The sequence below is a fragment of the Grampus griseus genome (genome assembly GCF_964374135.1).
Source record: "Grampus griseus genome assembly, chromosome: 11".
NCBI lineage: Eukaryota > Metazoa > Chordata > Mammalia > Artiodactyla > Delphinidae > Grampus > Grampus griseus.
The window spans coordinates 41,612,601-41,636,015 of record NC_139005.1 but is presented as its reverse complement, the minus strand read 5'-3'; the positions used below and the strand labels follow the sequence as shown (position 1 = coordinate 41,636,015).

The 23,415-nt window shown below is 42.1% G+C and overlaps 1 protein-coding gene across 3 annotated transcripts in view; it reads right to left on the bottom strand.

Annotated features, from left to right (window-relative positions):
* The window catches only part of SCN8A (sodium voltage-gated channel alpha subunit 8), a gene marked incomplete at both ends in the record, with an annotated part of 112,112 nt that overhangs the window by 49,808 nt on the left and 38,889 nt on the right, over positions 1-23,415 (bottom strand). For 2 of the 3 annotated variants that reach the window (XM_082666545.1, XM_082666546.1), the window contains 6 exons: positions 4,565-4,927; positions 15,566-15,859; positions 16,719-16,925; positions 18,193-18,334; positions 20,095-20,158; positions 21,113-21,334. In XM_082666545.1, the coding sequence (XP_082522671.1) occupies positions 4,565-4,927; positions 15,566-15,859; positions 16,719-16,925; positions 18,193-18,334; positions 20,095-20,158; positions 21,113-21,334 (1,292 nt within the window). Of the gene's footprint in view, positions 1-4,531; positions 4,928-15,565; positions 15,860-16,718; positions 16,926-18,192; positions 18,335-20,094; positions 20,159-21,112; positions 21,335-23,415 lie in introns of all 3 variants that reach the window. The other variant, XM_082666544.1, reaches the window with a different exon arrangement.

The following is a 23,415-nucleotide window of genomic DNA, read 5'->3' as shown; positions in this document are numbered from 1 at the left end:
CCAGGGGAAAGATCACATATTCATTCTCTCCCCTCCCTTATTTCTTGGGGTCATCTTTTGGGGGGGGCGGGAGATGAAGGTGTATATTTTTATTTGTTTCGTTTTCTTTCATTTTGTTGGGGAGGGAGGAGGAGAATTAACAACTTTTTAAAGCCAGGAGCTCTCTGCCTTTTAAAAATTCAGCCCCTAAGGAGCCTTGGTGCAAAACTATCAGTAAGAGAGGAAGCCATTGAGAACCTTAATTACTTTAAACCCAATACAAATTTGTTGCATTTCTCTTAACTCAAACACAAAGTTTATTAGGCCACTGACTTCCAACCTCCTAAATTGTAGCTGTCCTTCTCAAAGAGATATTCTACCATGTCTGCAGATGGCAGGTTCTGCCCACATTTCTATAGATCTATCCAAGGAATCTCAACTTGTTATTGATTCTGAACTGCTTTCACATGGAAATACGTAACTGGCAACTTACCAGCCAGTCACCTTTCTTGGGACTAAAATTTAGAGCATTTTAGAAGTGGGCTTAGGACCCAGCCATTTATCTCCTGTTCCAAGCCTTTCTAAAATTTTTGCAGTATTCTGCTTTAAAATACTGTACAATAATTTATCCTTCTCAAAGGATCTTTGGAATCTTAGAAGAAATCCGACCCTCTCCAAGTCAAGCAATTCAGCAGAAATCCCACTGTCTACTTCTCAGGCTACAAAGGCCAAAAAAGTATAGGGAAAGGAATGGAAACTGGTTTCTGAAAACCAAGGATGGGCCAAGTAATATGCTTCACATTTTATAAATGTTATTACATTTAATCTTCAAATAGCCCTATAACAACGGTCCTTTTTATCTCTTTTTTACAGATAAGGAAATGGGCTTAGAGATGCTCATTTTTCAGGATCATTTGAGGAAATAAAGAACCCGGGCTTTGTAGTTAGCACAGCATAATGGTTAGTGGTTAACACTGTGGAGTTTGATTGTCTGGATTCAAATCCTAACTCTACTGCTTACTGTGCCATCTTGGACAAGTTGCTTTATTTCTCTAAGCCTTGGTTTCCTCCTCGTAAAATGCACACAATAGTAGTATCTAACTCAGAGGGCAGGAGCTGTGAGCATGAAATGAGATAATGCTTTGCATTTACAACATGATTTCTGAGTTATGTGTGTTTTTGGATGGTCAGTGGCACCTGCTTCCTTTACGAGTGAAGAGCAATGATTTTCCAGCTCAGAGACGAAGACATGGGGAAAGTCCCCTTATCCTCTGCTTCAGCAAAACGCAAAAGTTCTCAAACTATCAAAAAATTATCGCCACTCAATCACAACTGAATAATTAATGAAGATGTGAAATAGTTTTTGATGAGATTCTAATGAGGTGATGTCTGGATGTCTTTTTTTCATAGGGAATATCATATTTCTTAATTTGAGCCTAAAGAAAAAAAAATACAGACGTGGCTTAGCCCAAGCATTAATGTGGTGTGAGATCAGCTTATGGACCATCAGCGGCTCCTACACCAGTCCATAAAGCATGAGTATGTAACTGGAAGCACTCTGATGGTTCAGGCGAGGACAAGTTCATCTGTAGCTGCAGACGCATCCAAAACGTTTTGACAGTGAGAATCGCTATCTTCTCACCCAAAGAGGTATAATAATTGCTCACTTGGCCCAGGCTGCATATAACATTATGAATATATTAATTCCTTCTAAGAGAAATGACTTTTCCTACTTCCCAAATAAGCAGTCAGGAAGTTCTCTTGGCGTCAGGAAGACCTTGGTTCCATTTCCACAAGTCACTAAGTCTCTAAGTCTATTGTTGATTGGATAAAACCACCTACTGAATGGGGAAGTTATAAGAATTAAATGAGATCATACATATAAAGGTGCTTAGCATAGTGTCATCAGAACTCAGTCTATGGCAGCTATAAGTATTAGGCCCATTGGAGAAAACTAGAAAGAACAGAAAAGTGTTAAGGAAGGGAAAAAAAGTCACTCATAATTTCCCCTTCCAAAGGCAGCTACTGTTAACTTTTAGTCAGTCATCTTTTTTCTATATGCAGTTTGTCTTTATATAGATGATATCATACCACACAAACTATATGCATTCTGTTATTGTTTTGTTTTGTCTTTTTGGCCTATTAATGTAACTTAGATATTTCCCCACACCATCAACAAGTAGGAGGTGCTTCTTTATGGCTTCTAACAAAATAATTTTTCCTCGTTATGAAGCCCTTGGGAATGATACAGTCCTACCTACCTCATCTTCCTGCCACTTTGGGATCTGACCTCTTGGCCTTGGGAATCCTCAGGTCGGTCACCATCATCACTTGGGGCCACTGCAAAGCATCTCCTAAGTGCTTACAGGGTGTTGAGTGTGCAGGATCCCCCAAACCCCAAAGGCAGCCGTTCTGTCAGCCACAACGTAAGGCAGCACGGACAGCCTTACATTCCACAGCCATCTGCTCAACTGCCTCTCAAATTTATCTCCCACACAATATAACAGAAGCTGCTAAAAAAACAAAAACAAAACTCGCAAACCCGCTCAGCTGCCTTTAAGCTGAAGTTCAAGCTCCTTCTTCCTGGATACCTTTTCTAATACCTTCTCTTCAAAGAAAAAGCAAGATATATTATTTCGCTTAAATATTTTTTAAAACTGCTAGGATATCAGAATTTACTTTCGTTTTCAACATCTGAATTATGCCCACTGTACTGTCCATGCTGATCCACCCCTCATTCTCCATTGATATCATCTCTTGTTTTATTAGAGAACATAATTATCTATCTAATTACAGAGCCAAAAAATTTACATCTCGACATAGAACCAGTGAAGATCAAAAAAATTATATTTCAAGTAAAGACAGTCACTCATAACATTTATTCTGGCCAACTACCTAGCTTGCAGGGGGCGCTGGAGACACCGTTTGTTATCATTATTGTTCCTATTACGCTTGATCTGAAACAAACAGTTCTCCAGAAGAGCAGTGGCCACGTGACGAGGCGGAGAAGACATGAAAATTAACTGAGAAGCAGAAGACTGAGGTTTCTGAAAAGTCTGTCAATGATGAGCTGTGTAACCCCAAGGAGTACAAACTCACTGAGCCTGTTTCCCCATCTCAAAAACAGGGATAATCAGCTCCATTTTGTCAGCCTTATGGAATTTTTATTCGAAACAAATAAAGCATGCAAAAGTAATGTGTACCTTGTGAAGAGCTATACAAACATAAGGGGGAAAACATTTTGCTTTTAAATAAAAAGTCAGGAAGAGGAAGGACAACGTCAAATATCCTGTCTTTTGAATTTAGGACAGTCAACAACTGTCCTAAAGTGCTAAAAACAGATCATTCTGAATAATTCCATCCTTGATTGTCCAATTTCCCTCCACACATGCAACATGCTAATGAAAGGGCTGGCTATCTTCATGCTGTGTTAGAGGAAACTGAAGTGTAGCAACAAAACAGACCGACATGCTATCTCAAGAAGCTGAGACCGGCTAAGGAGGGACTGAGGAAAGTTAAGGAACTAGAGGTAGAAAGGATTAGGATCACTAAGGTTATAAGAATTTAAAACTAGAAAAAATGGTATAAACAGCTTAGAATCTAAAGAAATGTTAAGGGATGGCTTTTCCCAAAGAGGCGAGCCATTATCCTAGTCCTTAGACAAGCGATTTTGTGAAGCTATGATATACAGCTCCTCCAGAGCTTGACATTTGATTACATTTAAAATTCATCTTTCACTTCCCTTTTCCTTCCTCCCCCATATACCATGTGTTCTTGCCCTGACCACCTACCTTCCCCTCCTTCGATTTATTTCCATCTCAATCCCTTTTAAATGTCTAGGTCCAGTTCCCCACTGGTTTCCTTAACCTCTCCTCGCCTGGCTCTCCCAGTGCCTACTTCCTACCCTCAGCATCACCCATGCACATTCCTCTTTGGAAAAAGAGGAAAAATCACATCTCACTCTTGTAGAGGAGACTAAGAAAAGTATTCAAAGCTATGTTACTTTTTTTTTTTTTAAAAATAGGAAGACAAGAGCTTTAAATTCCAAGTTGTTTCCTACGAGGAGGGAGGACGTAGGGGGAGAGAAGCAATGATAGTTCCAAACCCGCTCAGACTTGGTCACTGGTGACGGCAGAGGCCCTTCTCATTCCATCCGGGCAGGATCCTCTGGCCAGAGGCATTCAGTCAAAGCAGGTGTGGGAAGGAAAAGAGATAAGCAGGCAGAGACGTGCAGAGATGGAGAGAGAGAAAAAGGGATAAAATAAAGGAAAGAGTTGATGGGGAAAGGGCCAGAGTCAGAAACAAGAAAGGAAGATGGGGGAAAATGGAGCAAGGAAAAAAGGGAAAACAGGGCGAGTAAAAGAGGAGGGCTGAAGAGAGAAATAGGAACAAACCAGGAGGGAGAAAACAGAAGTGGTGGGGGGCAGGGATACGAGTTGGGATGGAGCGCGGAAGAGAGACCGGGTGGAAGGGACAGAGCAGGGAGAGAAGAGAGGAAGGGAGTGGGAGAGAAGGCCATGCCTAGCCTCGGTCTACTTTTTTACTTCCTTACACTGTCATCAGTAGCTGCCTTATCTATTTTCACCTCTGGCAGGAGACGCCCGCTGATGTGGGAGCCGGGGCCGCCGATGAGGGACACCACACCGTTGCAGTCCACCGTGCTGTTGCGCTTGACGCTGCGCCGCAGGCTGGGGAATATGCGCGAGGAGCGGCTGCCCTGGCTGTAGCCGCTGTAGCCGCTGTAGCTGCTGCGGCGCTCGCGGGCTCGGATGGGGATGAAGAGCGAGTCCCGGCGGCCCTCGCTCTCCTCCACCGTGCTGTGCTCGTCGTCCGCAAACTCGTTCTCGGAGCCCGGGTCCCGGAACCGCCCAGGCCCCCTGAAGCTGAAGATGCTGCTTTTGCTGTTGTGGCGGGACAGGAATGGGGAGCCCGGAATGCTGAGCAGTGACTGTAGGGTTAGGAAGAGAGAGAGACAGAGAGAGAGGCATGAGACAGGAAGGGGACCCCGCAGAGGCTGAACAAAGGCTGTCAGCTTCCCCAGTCTGGCCCCATCCTTGCATTCCTGTTCATCAGAACACAGGTGTTTCCAGAAAGCACTTCGGGATGTCGAATTTCTACTGCTTTTCAACACCCATCATTACTCACTTCTCCTTGCCCCATAACCTTGCGATACACCTGTCTTTGACCTGTTAACCGTTCACAAGTTCTATTCACTGTTCACCCATGCATTGAAAGGATGCTTTTATCTCATGCTCTGTGTATTGAATCACCAGGAAATACATTCAGTGTCTATTTCTCATTACTACGAGCTCACCTGGAGTGTGCCTTTAATCTACCAAGTTAGATTCTATGCCACACTGGGCAAAAGGAGAGAATTTAAAAGTGCCCAGTCACTTGCCACTCTCTCAATGGGTACCACATGCCCTAGAGGCTAAGAACTATGCCAATAGTTTTTTAGTTCAGTTGAAAATGGTATGTCCCCTCCTCCTCCATTTTAAAGTCAACGTTTTTTTCATGAGAAGTTTAAGTATTTGTAAATTATATAATTCCCAGCATTGACATTTTAAAGTCAAACTTGTATTTATCACTTAGAAATTTTTCATCTTTTTCTCCTTCAGCTCATACTTCCATTCCACCTGCCCTAGAGAATTTTATGCTAATGTATATTTTTATGCTTTAATGCATTTTACTGATCACCTTTCAATACTTTTCGGCAACAAAAAATTATAAATAAACTGTACTTAAAATTAAAAGAAAATTTTCCTGTGACCATGAGTCTCCAAGAAATTTAAAAAATTCTCCTGGATTGTGTTTTTATTACAATTCTCATTAATATGATTGATCACAAATATATTCTACATTTTATAAGTAATGACTAAGCTTAAAAAGAAAATTTTATTAAAATATATCTCAATGAGATGAATTTTTTTTTCCAATTGGTGTTTTGGTGTTTAAATATTTGTAGATAGTATTATTTATTATTAGAATCAAACACGGCTCAACAGAAACCCCTCTCTCCCTTCTAATATTATTTAGATTTTAAGTGCTGAGAAACCTTATTCATGTAAATGGTACCTTGGAACAGAAGAATATTGTTATAAACAGTAATGTCACTCAATTCTTTGAACTCCTTCTAAGTTATATGCCAAAATTGCATAGTAAGCTATCAGCAAAATTTATCTTAATGCTCTATCAGCTGACAATTAAATCAAGTCCTCTTTCAATTGTGTTGAAAGCAAAGAACTGAAAACCACCCAACTTGCCAAAGGACTTGTACCCAGTTGATAGAAGTATTCCATTTCCTGATTCCTGAGGATATCAAAAAGGCCTTATTTATTATTAACTAATAATTATATCGGTGCCTCTTACAGGGGTTATTCTTTTACTTTAAAGGAACCATATTTAACCCAACAGAAAAGGTTGGAATAACCAAAATATTGTCGATTTCTATACATCACTGCCAACATTAATTTTTTAATAAAATGATGTTCTCACATGCTTTAAAGATATTTTCATCAAAACCTTAAAGCCACAGACTTAGCTCACTTAATTTACAAAAATGCCCACCATATGATCTAATTAGCAAAGCCAGTCCCCAATGTCATAGCAATTGGCCAAATCAGACTTATTTTCATTGGAAAAAGTATGACTTCATTTTAAATTTTTAATAAATGTATTAATATGTATCCCAGGGACATCCATCTTGCTCCTGAACTTAAAACATCCCATTGCCCCTGATTATAACTCTATATTTCACTCTTATTACAAGTATATAAGAGATAGGTAAATTCAGAAAGCCTTACAATGGGTTTGTTTCCTAGATTAAAGAAAACTTTTTAGACCCTAATATTTTCAACTGTCCCTTTGTTTCGCACCTCCAAAGATTTTTATATCTTAGGGCAATGCACCACTTAGGATTTGGGATGAGAGAGAGGTATGCCTTCCTTTTGTAAAGTGGGAGAAGGCTGACTGTGAAAAGAAAAGTGGAAAAGAACTGGTGTGACTTTGGACCACAGGCCTCACCCTAGGCGTAGGAAAATGTAACTTAAAGATCTGGAAATCAGGTTCCTTAAAACTGTGCTTAGAAAGTCTTCAAGTACCCTGAGGGGATGCAATCCCAGTTTGAGGACCTCTGCTCTAAGAGAACAAAACCTGACAGACAACTGACCTCAGACAATCCTCCTTGCTACCCTGAGATACTCAGTTGGCCCAATTATGGCTTTGAAGGAATTTCAAAGTAACTTTTAGCTATATAAGATTTTTGCCTTAGAGTTTAGGCCTTACCCTTCTGGTAAAATGACTCCACTGTGAAAGTTCTTTGTGGGCTAGGACTCTGCCAATATAGTATACATATTAAAAGTGCTAAATAAACATTTTAAAATAATACTTTTGATGATAACCCTGGAATGGCTGTAGGGCTCCTCTTTAATATTTCTGCCCATATCTTTTTTTTACCTAGAACTCCACTTCTAGTTCTAGACTCAAAATGATCCCAGTTCCATTCTCTTCCTGTAATGTACAAAGCCCCCATGCCCAGGTGGGTACATTTTTTTGGGATATTTCTAGTTTTATCACACTTCATTCTCTAACCTGTATTTCCCTTGTTATGTAGTCTCTTCTTGCGGTGGCTTGAAGCAACTCACAAATCTCTGAGATAATAAATGAATTTGATTACTGGAAACTGCATCAAGAAAACCACTTACCACAGATCATTTTACACAAATGTTACTGTTAAATACATACTATATGCTGTATGTAGACCTCTAAAAAAATAGGATTCAGGTATGCAGCATCTCTGACCCGTTTCCTGATCACTCTGACTTGTTCTGCTCTTCTGCCTCATCCCTGCACCCGAGAGGAGGAGCTGCATGGGTTAGATTCTAGAATGTTCACTGGGTCTCATTTATGAGTGGAGGGTGTCACTGTGTATTAAAAGGGCACATACATGGCCATGTTCCTTCTCCATGCTGTTGAGCTGGTAGAGGGGTCAGCGCCTCCTCCAGCTTTTTGCTTGCTATTCCTCATTTCACATATATGTTTGGGCACCCTCACTGATTCATTCCCCTGAACCATTCACAGATCGATGCTAGTGTATAATCTGCTACTGGCTTGCAATGAGACAGTAAAAACCTGAGAGAAGCATTTAGAAATTTTAATAGCAAGTAGGCATTTTTACAACATCCAAGAATGTGATGATTTTTCTAGAAGTTTATTGCAATTATATTTTACAAGACTATCATTCATGAAGAAATGGGAAAGACAAAAACTGGTCCTTCGCTACAGATAGTTTGAGAAACACTTCTCTAAACAATGTGGCTGGCCAGAAGATTTGTTAAGTGTTAGAACGCACCTATGAGTTTTGGTTTCTTTCTTTCTTTCTTTTTTTTTAATATTTATTTATTTAGGCTGTGCCGGGTCTTAGTTGCAGCATGCGGGATCTGGTTCCCTGATCAGGGATCGAACCCAGGGCCCCTGCCTTGGGAGCATGGAGTCTCACCCACTGGACCACCAGGGAAGTCCCACCTACGATTTTGTTTTAATCAGGTATGGTAAGGTGACAGACACAGAGATAACTGTCTTTGAAAGAAGAGTTTATTACTTCCAGTTCCCAAAATAAGGGGGCATGGCATGCCGCACCATGTCATGCCGGGCCACACAGGGCCTCACGGGGGGTGGGGGTGGGTACGAGGGTCAGTCAGGAGGCAGGAGGAGTGAGGGGAAAAGCCTGGCCCAGGGCCTTTGCTGTGGAAGGGATGGGTGAGGCAGAGCAGGCACCTTTGAACAAGTTTAAAATTGGATAGTTTGAATAATTTCAAACAGGTTCTGGGCTATAGGAATGGTCCTGGCTCTGGAGTGATTTAGGGCACGGGAGATATTGGCTGGGTGTGTGAATTAGATACCAGGAGGCTGGGGATAAGGGTTTTGGACTGGTTGATCTGCACATGAAAGGCACACTTCCTGGCAAGTTGTTCGCTCTCTCTAGGAATTAAACTAGCGCCAAGAGGGGCAGCTCCTCCCAGCCAGCAAGGCTCCTAACGCGTCAAAGCCCCATAAAATACAGAAAATAAAAAACTGCCTCCCTTCTCACCGCAAGCTTCCCTGGACTGAATCTGTGATTTTCACAAGGCCGACGTTGGGTGCTGACCCTACCTACTATATTAGGTCCCCATATTAGGAAAGAGGTTTGATTTTTATTTGATAAATGATCATTAAATACCTGTTGTGTGCTAAGTGATGTGGAGATAGTGGTGAACAAGACATATAACATGGTCCCTGCCCTCTCGAAACCTGCAGCCTAGTAGGAAATATTATGTACTACATGGGGAAATACTATATACTATATTAGATCTCATATAGTATATAATACCTGACTATTCTTAACTGATAGGAAAGTGAGAGGAAGTGATAGAAAGATAATGGCCAATTCAGTGACCCAGGAACACTTAGGAATCAGGATCCTGAGACAATACACACTAAAAGGAAACAGTTTATCTATTATCCTTTAATTCTTTGTTCCATTCTTGGCAAAAGAGTTGACTGCAATAAATGTGGAAGGGGAAAAGATGAACTTGTCCCATTTCTCCTTGTACCCCTTGTATCTGATCCTGATCTAGCCAATTCCCTAAGGAGACATACCCTGAGGGTAGCCCCTGACCCCCCAGTCTCAATTTTCCTGGACTGGAGGGTTTTAGTTATGACACAGGACCCGTGGCCCTATTAACTCCTGGGATCCAGGCTAGTTTATGAGATAGGTCCTGTTTTCAAAATCTTTCCTGTCAACAAACCAGGAGCTTCTGGTCCTTTTCAGGCAGTCACCTCACAGCTAACTAAAAATACTCCCTTAGATCTAGGTGTTTGCTTGGGAGAATAGCTCTGGGGTGTTGGTTAGAGGGAGGAGCCCTCACACTACACAGAAAAATTAATTGGGAATTTCAGGGCATCCGTGTCAGCTGTTTACTGGGATAAGGCTTAACAATGACTGGGATGTTTAGAATGTAATAAATTGATGATTTAAATGTCCTACTTCCATGCCATATTTCACCTTTTCTTCACTTTTTCTTTCCAACACAGCAGTTGGTTCTTAAAATGTGGTCTGGGAACTCCTGGGGTCCTTGTGACCCTTTTATGGGGCGGGGGGGGGGGTCACAAGATTAAAACTACTTCATAATAATACTAAGATGATGTCTGCCTTTATCACTCTCATTTTCTCACAGGCATACAGTAGACTCTGTGAGCCTGACAGTTTCACAGAATTTAAAGACTTTTCTTATGAGCTTGATAGAGATAATAATATACGTGATTTTTTAATATTGTGTGTCAGTACTTCGAAGATCTGCATAACTCAGTGAACCAGTATTTCCCAAATGGTCAATGTAAGATGCTACAAGTCATTCATGAGTTAAAGACCTATAGTGCAAAATACAGCAAAGGATTTTAATGTAACAGTACCAAGTTACTGATACAGTTTCAGCTTCCACATTGCAACTAACCAGTTAAAAATCTACCATTATCCAGTTTTGGAAAAGCATCAAAGAAGAATATTCACAATTATCTAAAAAGGCTGTTAAAATATTTCCCCCTTTTCCAACTACATCTGTATGAAACTAGATTTTCTTTAAATACTTCAACCAAAGAAACATACACCGCAACAGACTGAATACAGGTATATTCCAGCTATCTTCTATTAATCACAGATTAAAGAGATTCGCAAAGATGTAAACGGTACCACTTTTTACACTAATTTTTTTTTTGATCTGGAAAACAGTTTATTTTTTCAAAAATATGTATGATCTGTGTTAAACATATAATGGGTTTATCATTATTATTTTAAATAAATCAGTAAACAAACATTTTTAAATTTCTTAATTATAATTTCTAACACAATAAATTGAAAGCACATTTAAAAAAAGCTCTTTGGGGTCCTCAATAATTCTTAAAGATATAAAGACCAAAAAGTTTGAGAATTGCTGCAACAGAATAATTAAAATACTTTGCAAAAATGAACTCAACCTAATACTTGTTTTCACCTAAACCCTAAAAACACAGCAGTAATTTTACAGAGAAACAGGTAGGAGACAGGTTGGGCAGATGTCTCGAGAGGATCTCAGCAGATCTGAAATACAGGAAACTGACATTCACTTGAACTGTGCGGTGGGAAAACTGAAGCCAGTCGCCACAGACGACCAGGTACGTGTGGAGGTGAGTGAGGAGGGGGTGGCTAGAGACTGCAGTACAAGGCTTATAGTCAGGAGCCCCCGGTTCAAATCTTGCCTGCAACACCTACTAGCTATATAACCTTAAATAAATTAGTAAATCTCCCTAGGGCTCAGTTTCCGCAACCATTCCTCCAGATAAAATCAGAGAAACTGCAGGAGAGTCCTGGGACAAAGAGTATTACTACTGTGTGGGGCTTCTAAGCAAGTCTTGGCAGTCAGCCACGGACTCTAGGAATGCACAGTTTTTCTCAAATGGGGAGATTAGAGGAAGTGAACATTTTCATGCAAAGCAGGACATCTCAGAAGCCCAGCTTTATTTCTGAGCTAGGGAGCAATCAGTGCAACTCTGTGCTGAAACCTATGGATTAATCAGAGCCCATTCAATAGCAAAGTGTTAATGGTACTGAGGTATTCATTAACCAGCTCAGGATGGCTCTCAAGACAAGGGCTGGATTACAACAAAGCTACAATCACAGTTTTCCCCCAGGAGAGACTGAACTAGGAGAAAGGTGAGGTGAAGGTGAGACAGAAATGGTTCCAGGGTCCCAGAAGGGGTTAAATCAGATTTATAAAAGTTCTTCATTCATTTTTCCAACAAATACCTGAATGGGCATAGAAGCAGACCTTGACTTTAGGATTTTATCTGAGAGAGGAGAGGATATGAACATTAGTAAATATAAAACCACATACAGTAAAAAGCAACATGCAAAGAGGTACGTATAAACATAACGGAAAGATGAAATGATAATTTCCAATTGGGGGTGGAATGGAGGAGGGTCAGGGAAGGTTTCTTGAGAAAAGGATGTGAAGAATAAATACAATGTGGACAATTCAGAAATGTAAAAAACAGGGCATCTTAGAGAGGCTGTTTCTGGAGCAAAACAGAGGGTAGAAAAGCATCGTGTATGAGAAGCATCTAGTTCACTGTGGTTTAAGTATAGGGTGCTTGAAGGGGCACAGGGGCTGGAGACTGAAGAGGGAGTCTGCATCGGGGAGGGGGAGTGCTATGAATTCCACCCCAAAGGGGAGTTCCCTCTCCCATTCTTCTTAGTAACTACTCTAAACTGTCACTATTGTCTTCAAGCTCCCGACTCAACCTCTCAAACTCTTCGATAAGATTTTTAATTTCCTACGTTATTGAAAACTAGAGACTGACAGGTGCCATCTCTCTCCACTTCCTACTCCCCATCTACAAACTTGCCCACACACACCCAGCTCTCTTGTGCTGGCGTCTTTGGGGGGGACAAGGTACCCCCTTTCCTGTTAGAGGCTACACCTATTTTCACATCTCCCAAGACTGTGTTCTACTTTCTTTTCTGTTCTACTCCATTTTTACTTCCAACCCTCCTTCTTCTGGGTTTCCTCTCCAACAGATTATAAAAATGCTTATTTTGGGGCTTCCCTGGTGGCGCAGTGGTTGAGAGTCCGCCTGCCGATGCAGGGGACGCGGATTCTTGCCCCGGGCCGGGAAGATCCCACATGCCACGGAGTGGCTGGGCCCGTGAGCCATGGCTGCTGAGCCTGCGCGTCCGGAGCCTGTGCTCTGCAACGGGAGAGGCCACAACAGTGAGAGGCCCGTGTACCGCAAAATAAAAAAAAAAAAGCTTATTTTCACCCACATTCTTTTTTTTTCTTTTAAGATGTTAGGGGTAGGAGTTGTTTATTAATTAATTAATTTATTTTTGCTGTGTTCGGTCTTCGTTTCTGTGCGAGGGCTTTCTCTAGTTGTGGCAAGCGGGGGCCACTCTTCATCGCGGTGCACGGGCCTTTCACTATTGCGGCCTCTCTTGTTGCGGAGCACAGGCTCCAGACGTGTAGGCTCAGTAGTTGAGGCTCACGGGCCTAGTTGCTCCGCGGCATGTGGGATCCTCCCAGACCAGGGCTCGAACCCGTGTCCCCTGCATTGGCAGGCAGATTCTCAACCACTGCACCACCAGGGAAGCCCCCACCCACATTCTTTAAAGAAGTTTGAATGAGAAGTCTTTACTTCCCACTCAACATGGCATCCACCCTTACCCTGGACTGAAATGTAACTTTCAAGTTCTCAATGACTTCTATTGCCGAATCCAACGGATATTTCCAGTTCTGATCTCATCAAGCATCTCTGTTAAGTTTCAATCCATTGATCACTCCACTGCCTTCTCCCACCCTTGTGCTCTCCAGCCCTCACTGCACTGTCGGTTCTCTTAGCACCTCTAACGACCGTTCACTTGTCTTCCTCCATGAGTTCCATCTCTGATGGCCGTGAACATCAGTGGCTCACTGTTCTTCCACCTGACACACCTCTCCAAGTCATCTCATCCAGTCTCATGGTTTCAATCCCCACCTGTCAGCTCAGGACCTCTTCCCTGAGCTATCATTTGACTATCCATGTGTCTACTAGGTTTCCCAACAAACAATTCAAACTTGGGATGTCCAAACTGGAACATACTTTTCTTCCAAACCTGGAATGTCCTTTTTTCCGTCTTACTGCTCCCTCACCAACACACATGTACATTACGTGACTAACTCCTGTTTATCCTTCATTGATCTTCCCCAGAAAATCTTTGCTGAACCTCCAGGTTGGGATAGATTGGTGCCCTCCAAAACACCCCAGTGTATCTCAATTATGGAATAATATCATCAATGCTATATAATTTTTTTAATGTATCTGGTTGCCCCATTACACTGTAAGCTCCCTAGGGCAAGGATGGTGTTCTAACCACCTTTTAATCTCTAGGACCTAGCACAATCCTTTCTTTTTTTTTTTCTTTTTTTTTTTTTGGCGTTACGCGGGCCTCTCACTGTTGTGGCCTCTCCCACTGCGGAGCACAGGCTCCGGACGTGCAGGCTCAGCGGCCATGGCTCACGGGCCCAGCCGCTCCGCGGCACGTGGGATCTTCCCGGACCGGGGCACGAACCTGTGTCCCCTGCATCGGCAGGCGGACTCTCAACCACTGCGCCACCAGGGAAGCCCCCTAGCACAATCCTTGACATACAGTAGGCACTCCATAAATGCTTGGTGACAAATAATGAGAGAGACGTTTTAGGAAGTGATCTGCTGACAATATATAAAACATAAAGGAGAGAGAGACAGACAAGAGTGAATGAAGCTGCAATGGGTAACTGCAGTAGAACAAAGTAACACAAAGTCTGAACTAAAATAGGATTAATACGAATAAAAAGAAGGGGATGGACATGAGAGATTCTGCTGTGATAAAATGAACTGGACCAGCAAAAGACTGATCTGGGAGGTGAGAGATGTAAGGGAGAGGCACAATCAATCATCTCTGGGAAACAAGAAAAGACACTGAATACACTGCCATAACCAGGAACTGTAATGTATTCTATACCTTACAAAACTTTCTTTGAAAGGGGGAATTAGGGCTTCCCTGGTGGCGCAGTGGTTAAGAATTAGCCTGCCAATGCAGGGGACACGGGTTCAAGCCCTGGTCTCGGAAGACCACACATGCCGCAGAGCAACTAAGCCCGTGCATCACAACTACTGAACCTGCGCTCTAGAGCCCGTGTGCCAAAACTCCTGAAGCCCGCGTGCCTAGAGCCTGTGCTCCGCAATAAGAGAAGCCACCGCAATGAGAAGCCCATGCACCGCAACAAAGAGTAACCCCCCACACCGAAACGAGAGAAAACCCGCATGCAACAACGAAGACCCAATGCAGCCAAAAATAAATTTTAAAAAAAAATTGGGGAATTAAATGGCTTAAGAATTGGATTTTGGTGGTGTTCTCTGAAATCCAAAAATACCTATTATGTGATGAAATTTATAGTAATACAATGCTCAATAATAATCCATAAGTCCTCTCCCTTCTCTTTCTTTTAGTTTCCCGATTTATCAAAGTTGGGTAAAACTGGAGGCTTTTAATATATCATAGGCTAATTTATCAGCATGACACTATATATCTAGAATAATTAATTACTAGAACTTGCTACACTCAAATAAGGTGACCTAAAGAGTTCCATGACTTTTTTTTTAACCTAAAATTATATGAAACTCTTAAAAAGAGGTATTTGATCTAAATTCTGAAGTTCAGATGCTAAGAGGAGAAAAGTTCTTCATGATGTTTTAGAACATAAGGCTTGCTGGTTGTGACACAGACTTTACTGCTATGGTAAGTTTGCCAAAGGTGACCAGGTTGTCCTAGGGCTAGCTTTAGAGCAGAGAAGGGAGGGCAGGATTAGAGCACAGGGCAGCCCTAATACGCGAGTAACACTTCCTCCTAAAGGAAAACAGCGTGTAGGTATGGAGAAAAAGGCCTGAGAATGCAGGAATGGGTGTGGAAAACGTAAACCCAAAGGGGAACATGAGAATCAAGTGAGATTAGGAAAACCAAAATTTCTTAGGCTTATTTGACCCAGCGCAAAGAGTTTACCTGATTCATGATGGAAAATTTCCTCCCAATTCTGTTGTCTGGTAGCCGAAAGCCCTTCCTCCTCATACCATCTTCTGACTCTGACTTGAACACCTTCTCGGGATCCCCTTTCTCTTCTCCTTCAGAGAGCTCCTTTTGTTTCCTCTTCTTTCTCCTGTTACGTCTCTCTTTGGCACTCTTGGAACTGAGCTTAGAGATTTCAGATGAGCTTCGGGGCGAGCCTGCCCCTTCTTCACCTTCTTCCTCTATGGCATCTTCTGAGACAGTTCCTGCTGAAGTGGCCATCGCCGCCGCCTGCGAAAGGAGCCACAGCAACAGTGCAGATCAGAAGCCATGAACTGGAGCCACCCAAAGCCAAGCAATTAGTACAGGTCGTTTCCTTTCCCACAGATAGGGGAAAAAGGGAAAAAAGGAGGAAGGAAAACCAGCCCGTCAGAGGAGCCTGTGGCTGGGGCCTGGCATCCCTTTTTCCTAGCTGAATTTGTATCGTGGCACACAGCCTTGCATAACCAGAGCAGAGCGGCATGGTGAGAACTCTGGGGTTTATTCTCTTGAGTATCTCAGACAAGAACGTGGCTGCCACCTTGGTACCAAATGATCCTTTTTTTGGAAAACTCTGCAAATCAATGCTAAGAAACTATACTATACATTATGGGCCCAACACTGTAAAAATACATGTATATTTGGATAAAGATGAAAAGGTAAAGTGTTAGGGTGTTGGTGGAATCACAAGTTTGTTTTTCAAACTTTACTTTCATATTTTACCTGTATCTTCTTTTCAAGACTTGCTATGACCACAGAGAATCTCTGAAGGAGACCCTAATGTTCTTCTCAACAAAAAGGCTATGCTTATATGAAGCATTATATAGACTGCTCTGGCCACTTTCTTTTCTCCCCAGCCAGCACAGCAGTTGTACACTGAACAGCTGAGAAATTCAACAAAAGATCATATTCACAAACAATGTGGCCATTAAGACAAATGGAATAATTGGACTGACCGTCTGTAGTTGTTACTTGGGTTATTTTAATCAGATCAGTGACTTCTATTTGACAGTGACTGATGCCTAAAAAGATCAATTGGAATGGCAATCAGGTGGGGCCTTAGTCACCATGATATGGCAGGAAAGACCGTAGCAAAGAATTGGTCACCAACCTGTGCCTCTTCCTGTTGCTTCTTAAGTTGCTCCAACATTGCTTTGAATTCAGCCTCTTTCTGCTCTGCTTCCTCCAGTGTTGCCTGATTCTGTTCTTCATAAGCCATGGCCACCACAGCCAAGATCAAGTTCACCAGATAGAAAGAACCCACAAAGATGACCAAGACGAAGAAGATCATGTACGTTTTCCCAGCTGCTCTTAAGGTCTGTAAAGACAAAGATCACTTTCTGAGTTGCTTGCATCAAACGAATCAGGCTGAAAACAACTCATGGGCTGGTGTTCCTCTGCAGGGGCACTACTGAATTTTTACACTTTTTTTTTTTTTTTTTTTGCAGCATGTGGGATCTTCCCAGACCGGGGCACGAACCCGCGTCCCCTGCATCGGCAGGCGGACTCTCAACCACTGCGCCACCAGGGAAGCCCCGTAGGATGAGTTTTTAAAGAGGGGTATGACATAAAGGATAGTGGAGGGAAAAGAAAACAGGAAGGAGGATCCCAAGAGTACTCCCTGGGGACTACTCAAGGAATACTGAGTATTCCTTGAGCAAGCACATAGACATCAAAGAACAATTGTGTTTTCGGTTATGTACACGGGACCCACTATTACTTAGTTTGCATTTTTGTTCTCCTCAACCACAAATTGAAACTTAGCATAAGTCACAAATATTTCATGGGAAAGATTCAATCCTGAGGGAATACTAGCTTGTACAACAGAAAGGAAGAGCTCTAGGAGATACGAATAAGAAACTTCCCTTAAAGAGCTGCCTTCATGCCTGAGGAGATCACATTTCTTATCCTCAAACTAATTTGCATTACCAAATGCTAGAGTCAAATGGAAAACAATGGCTCATCAGAGAATCTCTAAACTGGAAGGCCCTCAGCAGTCACCTAGACTAACTTCTCCACCACAACCAGCAAAATTAAACGACTTGCCCAGAGTCACCAAAGCGGCCCAACAGAATAGTCGTGACCTTTTAAAAAAAATCTGTCACAACATTCTGGAACAAATACAAATGTGTTACAAATTTCAAAACATGGACAAGATCTTATCCAAGATCCCTGTGGATAAGATCTCATCTTTATAATGTCTAGCATAGTGCCTTGTACAATGTGTTTAATAGTTCTTAAAAAGATGCCCTAAGCCCAAAAATCCAAAAGGCGAAATACTGAAGATGCTCTGGTGAAATGATAGGAAGCAGGCAGAGAATGCAGATTCCCAGGCCAGGCGAGAGGCTCTCAAGTCTGTGAACCTCTACAGCTACCCATGATGAGCATTAAAGGACCAGGCCAAGAGCTGGGAGAATTCACTTACTTTTGTAAACTAGCTGACTCTGAGAAATACCATCCTAAGATCCTATGTAACGTCTTCACCAAAGGTCTCTCACACAGAATGTCCCCAACCCCACATAGCCTCATGCAAATTCTATCACCAAAGAAAAAGAAGTAGCACTCGAAAAAGAGGTATTACTTACTAATTGATACAAGTTCTCCCAGTAGTCCTGGGTCATAAGGCGAAACAATGCCAAGAAGGCCCAGCTAAAAGTGTCAAAGCTTGTGTAACCATAGTTGGGGTTCCTTCCTGCTTTCATACACTGGTATCCCTCTGGGCATTGCCTGAGGAAAGAAAGGGAAACAAACGGCTTTTCAATGTAATCCTACCCAGTCATCAGCTGTAAGGCATCTCTATGACCTTGGAGATAATAAATATATAGATGGTTATTTATTACAGGCCAACAAACAGGAATTAAAAAAAAGAAAAAGAGGAAAGAAACAAAGTAGCAAGGTCAATTTTTCAAAAAATGATGTCATGGGGACAGTCAAGGATCAGAATCACCTGAAAAATGTTGATTCCTATGACCTACCCAACACCTAGGAACAAAAGCTCTGGATATGGGATCCAGGAATCTGTATTTTTAAGGGGCGTGTCAGATGATTCTTATGCATGCCAAAATTTGAGAATCACTGTCCTAGATTCATATCAATGTGCAATTCAACCCAATTTAACTTAGCTGCTATCCGAAATGACACATGGCTAAGAAGTTCCTCTTAATCATCTCGATTCTCTTAACACCCATTGTGACAACCATGTCATACTGGGGATTTCAGTGACCTTGATTATAACAGTTCTTCTGCTTTAAGACTCGCCTGATATTTATTTCAGTGTAATTTCTAGTATCTACTTCAATACAGAAATTAAATGAACTTCTAGTCGTCATGTCATCTTAAAACACCAACTCCTGTATTTACCAATATACTCTAAATAATGACACTACACCCTACATTTATATAGTCCTCTGTTTACAAAGCACTTTCACATATGTTATGTAATTGGATCCTTACATAACCCTTTGAGAAAGTGAGAACATGATTAAATCCGTTTTTAGATGAAGAAACTGAGGCTCACATAAGTCAAATGGCTTGCCAAAAGTCTAGAAGTAGCAGAATCAGGACTAAACTTTGTTGCTGTACACTCATGTTCATAGCAGCATTAGTCACAAGAGCTAAAATGTGGAAACAACCCAAGTGTCTACTGACAGATGAATGGATAAACAAAACGTGATATATACATACAATGGAATATTATTCAGCCTTAAAAAGGAAGGAAATTCTGACATATACTATAACATGGATGAACCCTGAGGACATTATGCTACGTGAAATAAGCCAGTTGCAGAAAGACAATTACTGTATGATTCTACTTAAGTAAGGTACTTAGACTGGTGAAAATCATAGAGACAGAAAGTAGAATGGTGGTCACCAGGGGCTGAGTGGAGGGGAGAATGGGGAGTTACTGGGTACAGAGTTTCACTGTAGGAAGATGACGAGTTCTGGAGATGCATGGTGGAGACGGCCGCATAACAACATCAGCATACTTAATACCACCGAACTGTACATGTAGAAATGGTTAAGAGACCAAATTTTATGTTACGTGCATTTTGCCACAGTATAAAAAGGGGAAAAGATATTACATTGCAACTCTTTCCCCTCCCCCATGTTGTCAGGCCCGGCATATTCTGGGTCAACCTTGGGTGCTAACCTATCATGAAGACGGTGTCCTTATTCGATATTTTATTAACTGTGTTAGGATAGAATGAGGAGAGTCTTCAAGAGACAGGCAAGATATCTGATGTTATAGATTCTGTCTTTAGCCTTTTACATCTTTAACTTTGGCTTGAGACTATGGACACCTTCACCTACTAGTGAAATGTCAACTTTGGACGGACCAATATAAGACAGAAAGAAAATCTGAGTCACCCAATACGTCGGGCCCACTAAGGATCCACTATATGAGCACAAAGAAAGAGAACATATTGTCCATTTTTGTCTGACAAATTATTTTAAGGGAGGAGAATAAAATTAGGTGAGCTACTTACCCAGCATCAGAACTGTTCCCACAGAGCAAAGGTTCCAGCATGCCAGGAACTGTGTAAAAATTTGCTAGAAAAGTTTGAAGAGGCAGGAAATGAATAAGGCAGATTTCAGTGAATGAGAGAATAAACAGTTACTGATTTTAGCTCATATAAATCTTTCCTGACAGCAGTGAAACCTGATAAGAATTCTTTCCCATTAACTATTTTCCTATATATATTTAACAATGAAAAGTGCTGCTGTGTAGCCTTTAGTGCAGTGTTCTTTTCACGGACACCTGACTTCTACTCGTACTTCAGATCTGTATGCCACGTTCTAGCACTTGAATCAAAGGGTTTTTACACCACTCTACTCTTCTATCCTTATAACTTCTCTCTACCAAAGATAAACTGATCGCTAGTTACCATGCCCCACTTTAACTCAGAAGGCACGCTTGCCTTTCGTGTCCCTGAAATCCCCTTTGCAACACTTTCTTGTAGATACTAACTGCCTTTATTCCTCAGGAGTGACTAACAGTGAGACCGCTAACTTTCCCCCATTGTTTTACAGAAGTACTACTATACCAAATATTCCTAAGGGTAAGACCCAAGTGCCTTGGTTCCTGAAATGAACCTGTTAAAACTCCTTAACTGTAATAGGATCAAATGATTACTTAGAGATTACTCGACTCCCTAAGACCAGATTGATTCCTAAGGTCTAAGTAGTATTCAGAAACCTTACTAGGTATATACTCTATAAACTAAAGGTTTACATATCTCAGGGAAAAGAGGATTTTTATCAAGTTTCTAAGCCTGATTTTCAAAGCAAAAGTTTAGGGGTACATGTGAAAAAGATCTAAAGTTTCATTTTTGCTTTTAAAGGGAGAGAAAAGAGAGAGAGGGAGAGGGGGCTGATATCTGAGAGCTTCTGAATATCATCCGACCTCACGGGAAAGGAGTAAGTTCCCAAGGCTCGTTCCAGCAGTCCTGGCCTTCCTTTCTGGAAGGCTTTTTCTTGCCCACTCGCAGAGACGGGGCCACCTACTTTTATTGTTGATGTACTCGTCCCAGTCAAAGCCCTTGGTGCCATTTTCAAGATAGCTCTCGTTGAAGTTTATGGGCCACACCACACACTTGTTTCGCAGGTTTCCCATGAAGAGCTGCAGTCCGATCAAGGCAAAGACACTCAGGCAGAACACTGTCAGGATCATCACATCCGACAGCTTCTTCACGGACTGAATCAGGGCGCCCACGATGGTCTTCAGGCCTGAGGGGAGAGAACCCCCAGAGTCAGAGTCATCCCACAGCCCTCCCCACCTCCCCCAGCCTCCCCGCTCCGCCACGGCTCTTAGTCTGCCCCACAGGGCCGCCCACGAAGCACGGCCACTTCACCATTTACACCATGGGAATAACAGTGGGGCGGCGGTATTGTCAATTCTTCCAGGGGCATCAATTTTTAAGTCAATATTTTTTTGAAAAAGAAAGTCCCTTCTCCAGCATGTGGCTCTTTTCTTCCTGGAAGCACTTCCCTGTCTCTGACTGCTTCTCAGCAACTCAGATGAGTCAAGGTCTTACTTGCCTCAGTGTCGCCACACATGCTGTTCCCTCTGCCTGGAACGCTTCCTTCCCTTCTCTTGTCCCTCCTGCCTGTTTCCTATTCATCCTCCACTCTCGCTTAAAGAGCAATTCCCCCAGAAAGCCTTCCCTGACTTTACGACTCTTCTCCCTCCCCTACTATTACTATTTTAATAGCACCTTTTACTTCCTCTGTAGCATTTATCATGGTTATAGTTAATTATGTCTGCCTTGTTCACAGGTGTATCTGCATGGCTTAGCCCACAAGGTACTCAGTAAATATTAGCTGAATAAACAAATAGAAAATCAGGAATTGAGGAGGCTTCCAGTTTGGAAAGAGAACTACAGGTAAGTTTAAAAGCCAATAATAGGTGAGAAGGTACAATAATATTTTCCCAAGAGCTCTGGAAATGCCAATGTATTGAAAAGGTTAATCAGTATCAATCTAGTATTTGTGGTTTGTATTTCCACTAAAAAATATACCTTCTCTGCATCACATATACTATACCTTTTTTCTGTCCTAGATTAAAAACTTGAAAAAGTTTAAAAAAACATATAACCCACTTGAATTGGCAGTTTAAATGCAAGCCACCGGTTCAAATTTGAATCTGCAGGCAGATTTCTTAACTGCACAGGGAGAGATCGGTGATAGGAGGCAAAGAAAAGTATGGTTGTGGGCTCGTGATGTTTGGATCAAGACTGAGTCTACATGTGGTTCTCCTGGGCATGCTCACACATCAGCTAACCATAAACCATAAGACATGGCCAAGAAAGCACTGAGCACTCCCGGGGTGCCAGAACACCAGGACGGACAGCAGGCAGACACAGAGCCTTGACACACAGGCCTCAAGAGGGATCTTATCCCTAATCTACTTCTTTTCTGTTTTGTTTTGTTTTGTTTTTGCGGTACGCAGGCCTCTCACCGCTGTGGCCTCTCCCGTTGTGGAGCACAGGCTCCAGACACGCAGGCTCAGCGGCCATGGCTCACGGGCCCAGCCGCTCCGCGGCATGTGGGATTTTCCCGGACCGGGGCACGAACCTGCATCCCCTGCATCGGCAGGCGGACTCCCAACCACTGCGCCACCAGGGAAGCCCCCTAATCTACTTCTGAAGACAAGACTATCACACTGAAATTCTACAGAAATCCTAACCCTGGCTCTGATCCTAACCCTAATCCCAATTCTAATCCTGAGTCTGGGTAGATAATTACTAATCAAGTTATACAACTTACTTACATGGCCTGAGCAATAAACCTAACCTCCTTGGACCTCAGTGTTTTCATCTTTAAAATGGGGATGATTATAGTAGAATATCATAGGGCTGTTGCGAGGATTAAGCATGACTCATACAAACACTTAACACAGCACCTGGCACACAATAAATGAATCAAATGTTAACCATTTTTGTCTGAACCTTAGTTTACTCAATTGTAAAAGGTATTTAAAATATCAACCTCGCTGGGTTGCTGTGAGGTTTAAATAAGATAATGAATGTTAAATACCAAGTACAGTGCCCGGTACTTACTACCTGTTGGCTATCACTATTATACATATGTTGCCCTCCTCAAAGAGACAGGATAATGGGATAATGACACTGCATGGCTAACCTCGTACGATGGTGATCTAATGGGTGGTGTGGACGTGCCTCTTCTTTTGCTGTATTTTGCAAGTGACTACCTAGAATTTTCAAAGTTGAGTCCAATGGTGGTAATGGATGCCGTGCCTAGCACAAGCCCTGGCACAAAGCAGACACTTAATATGTTTTTAAATTCTT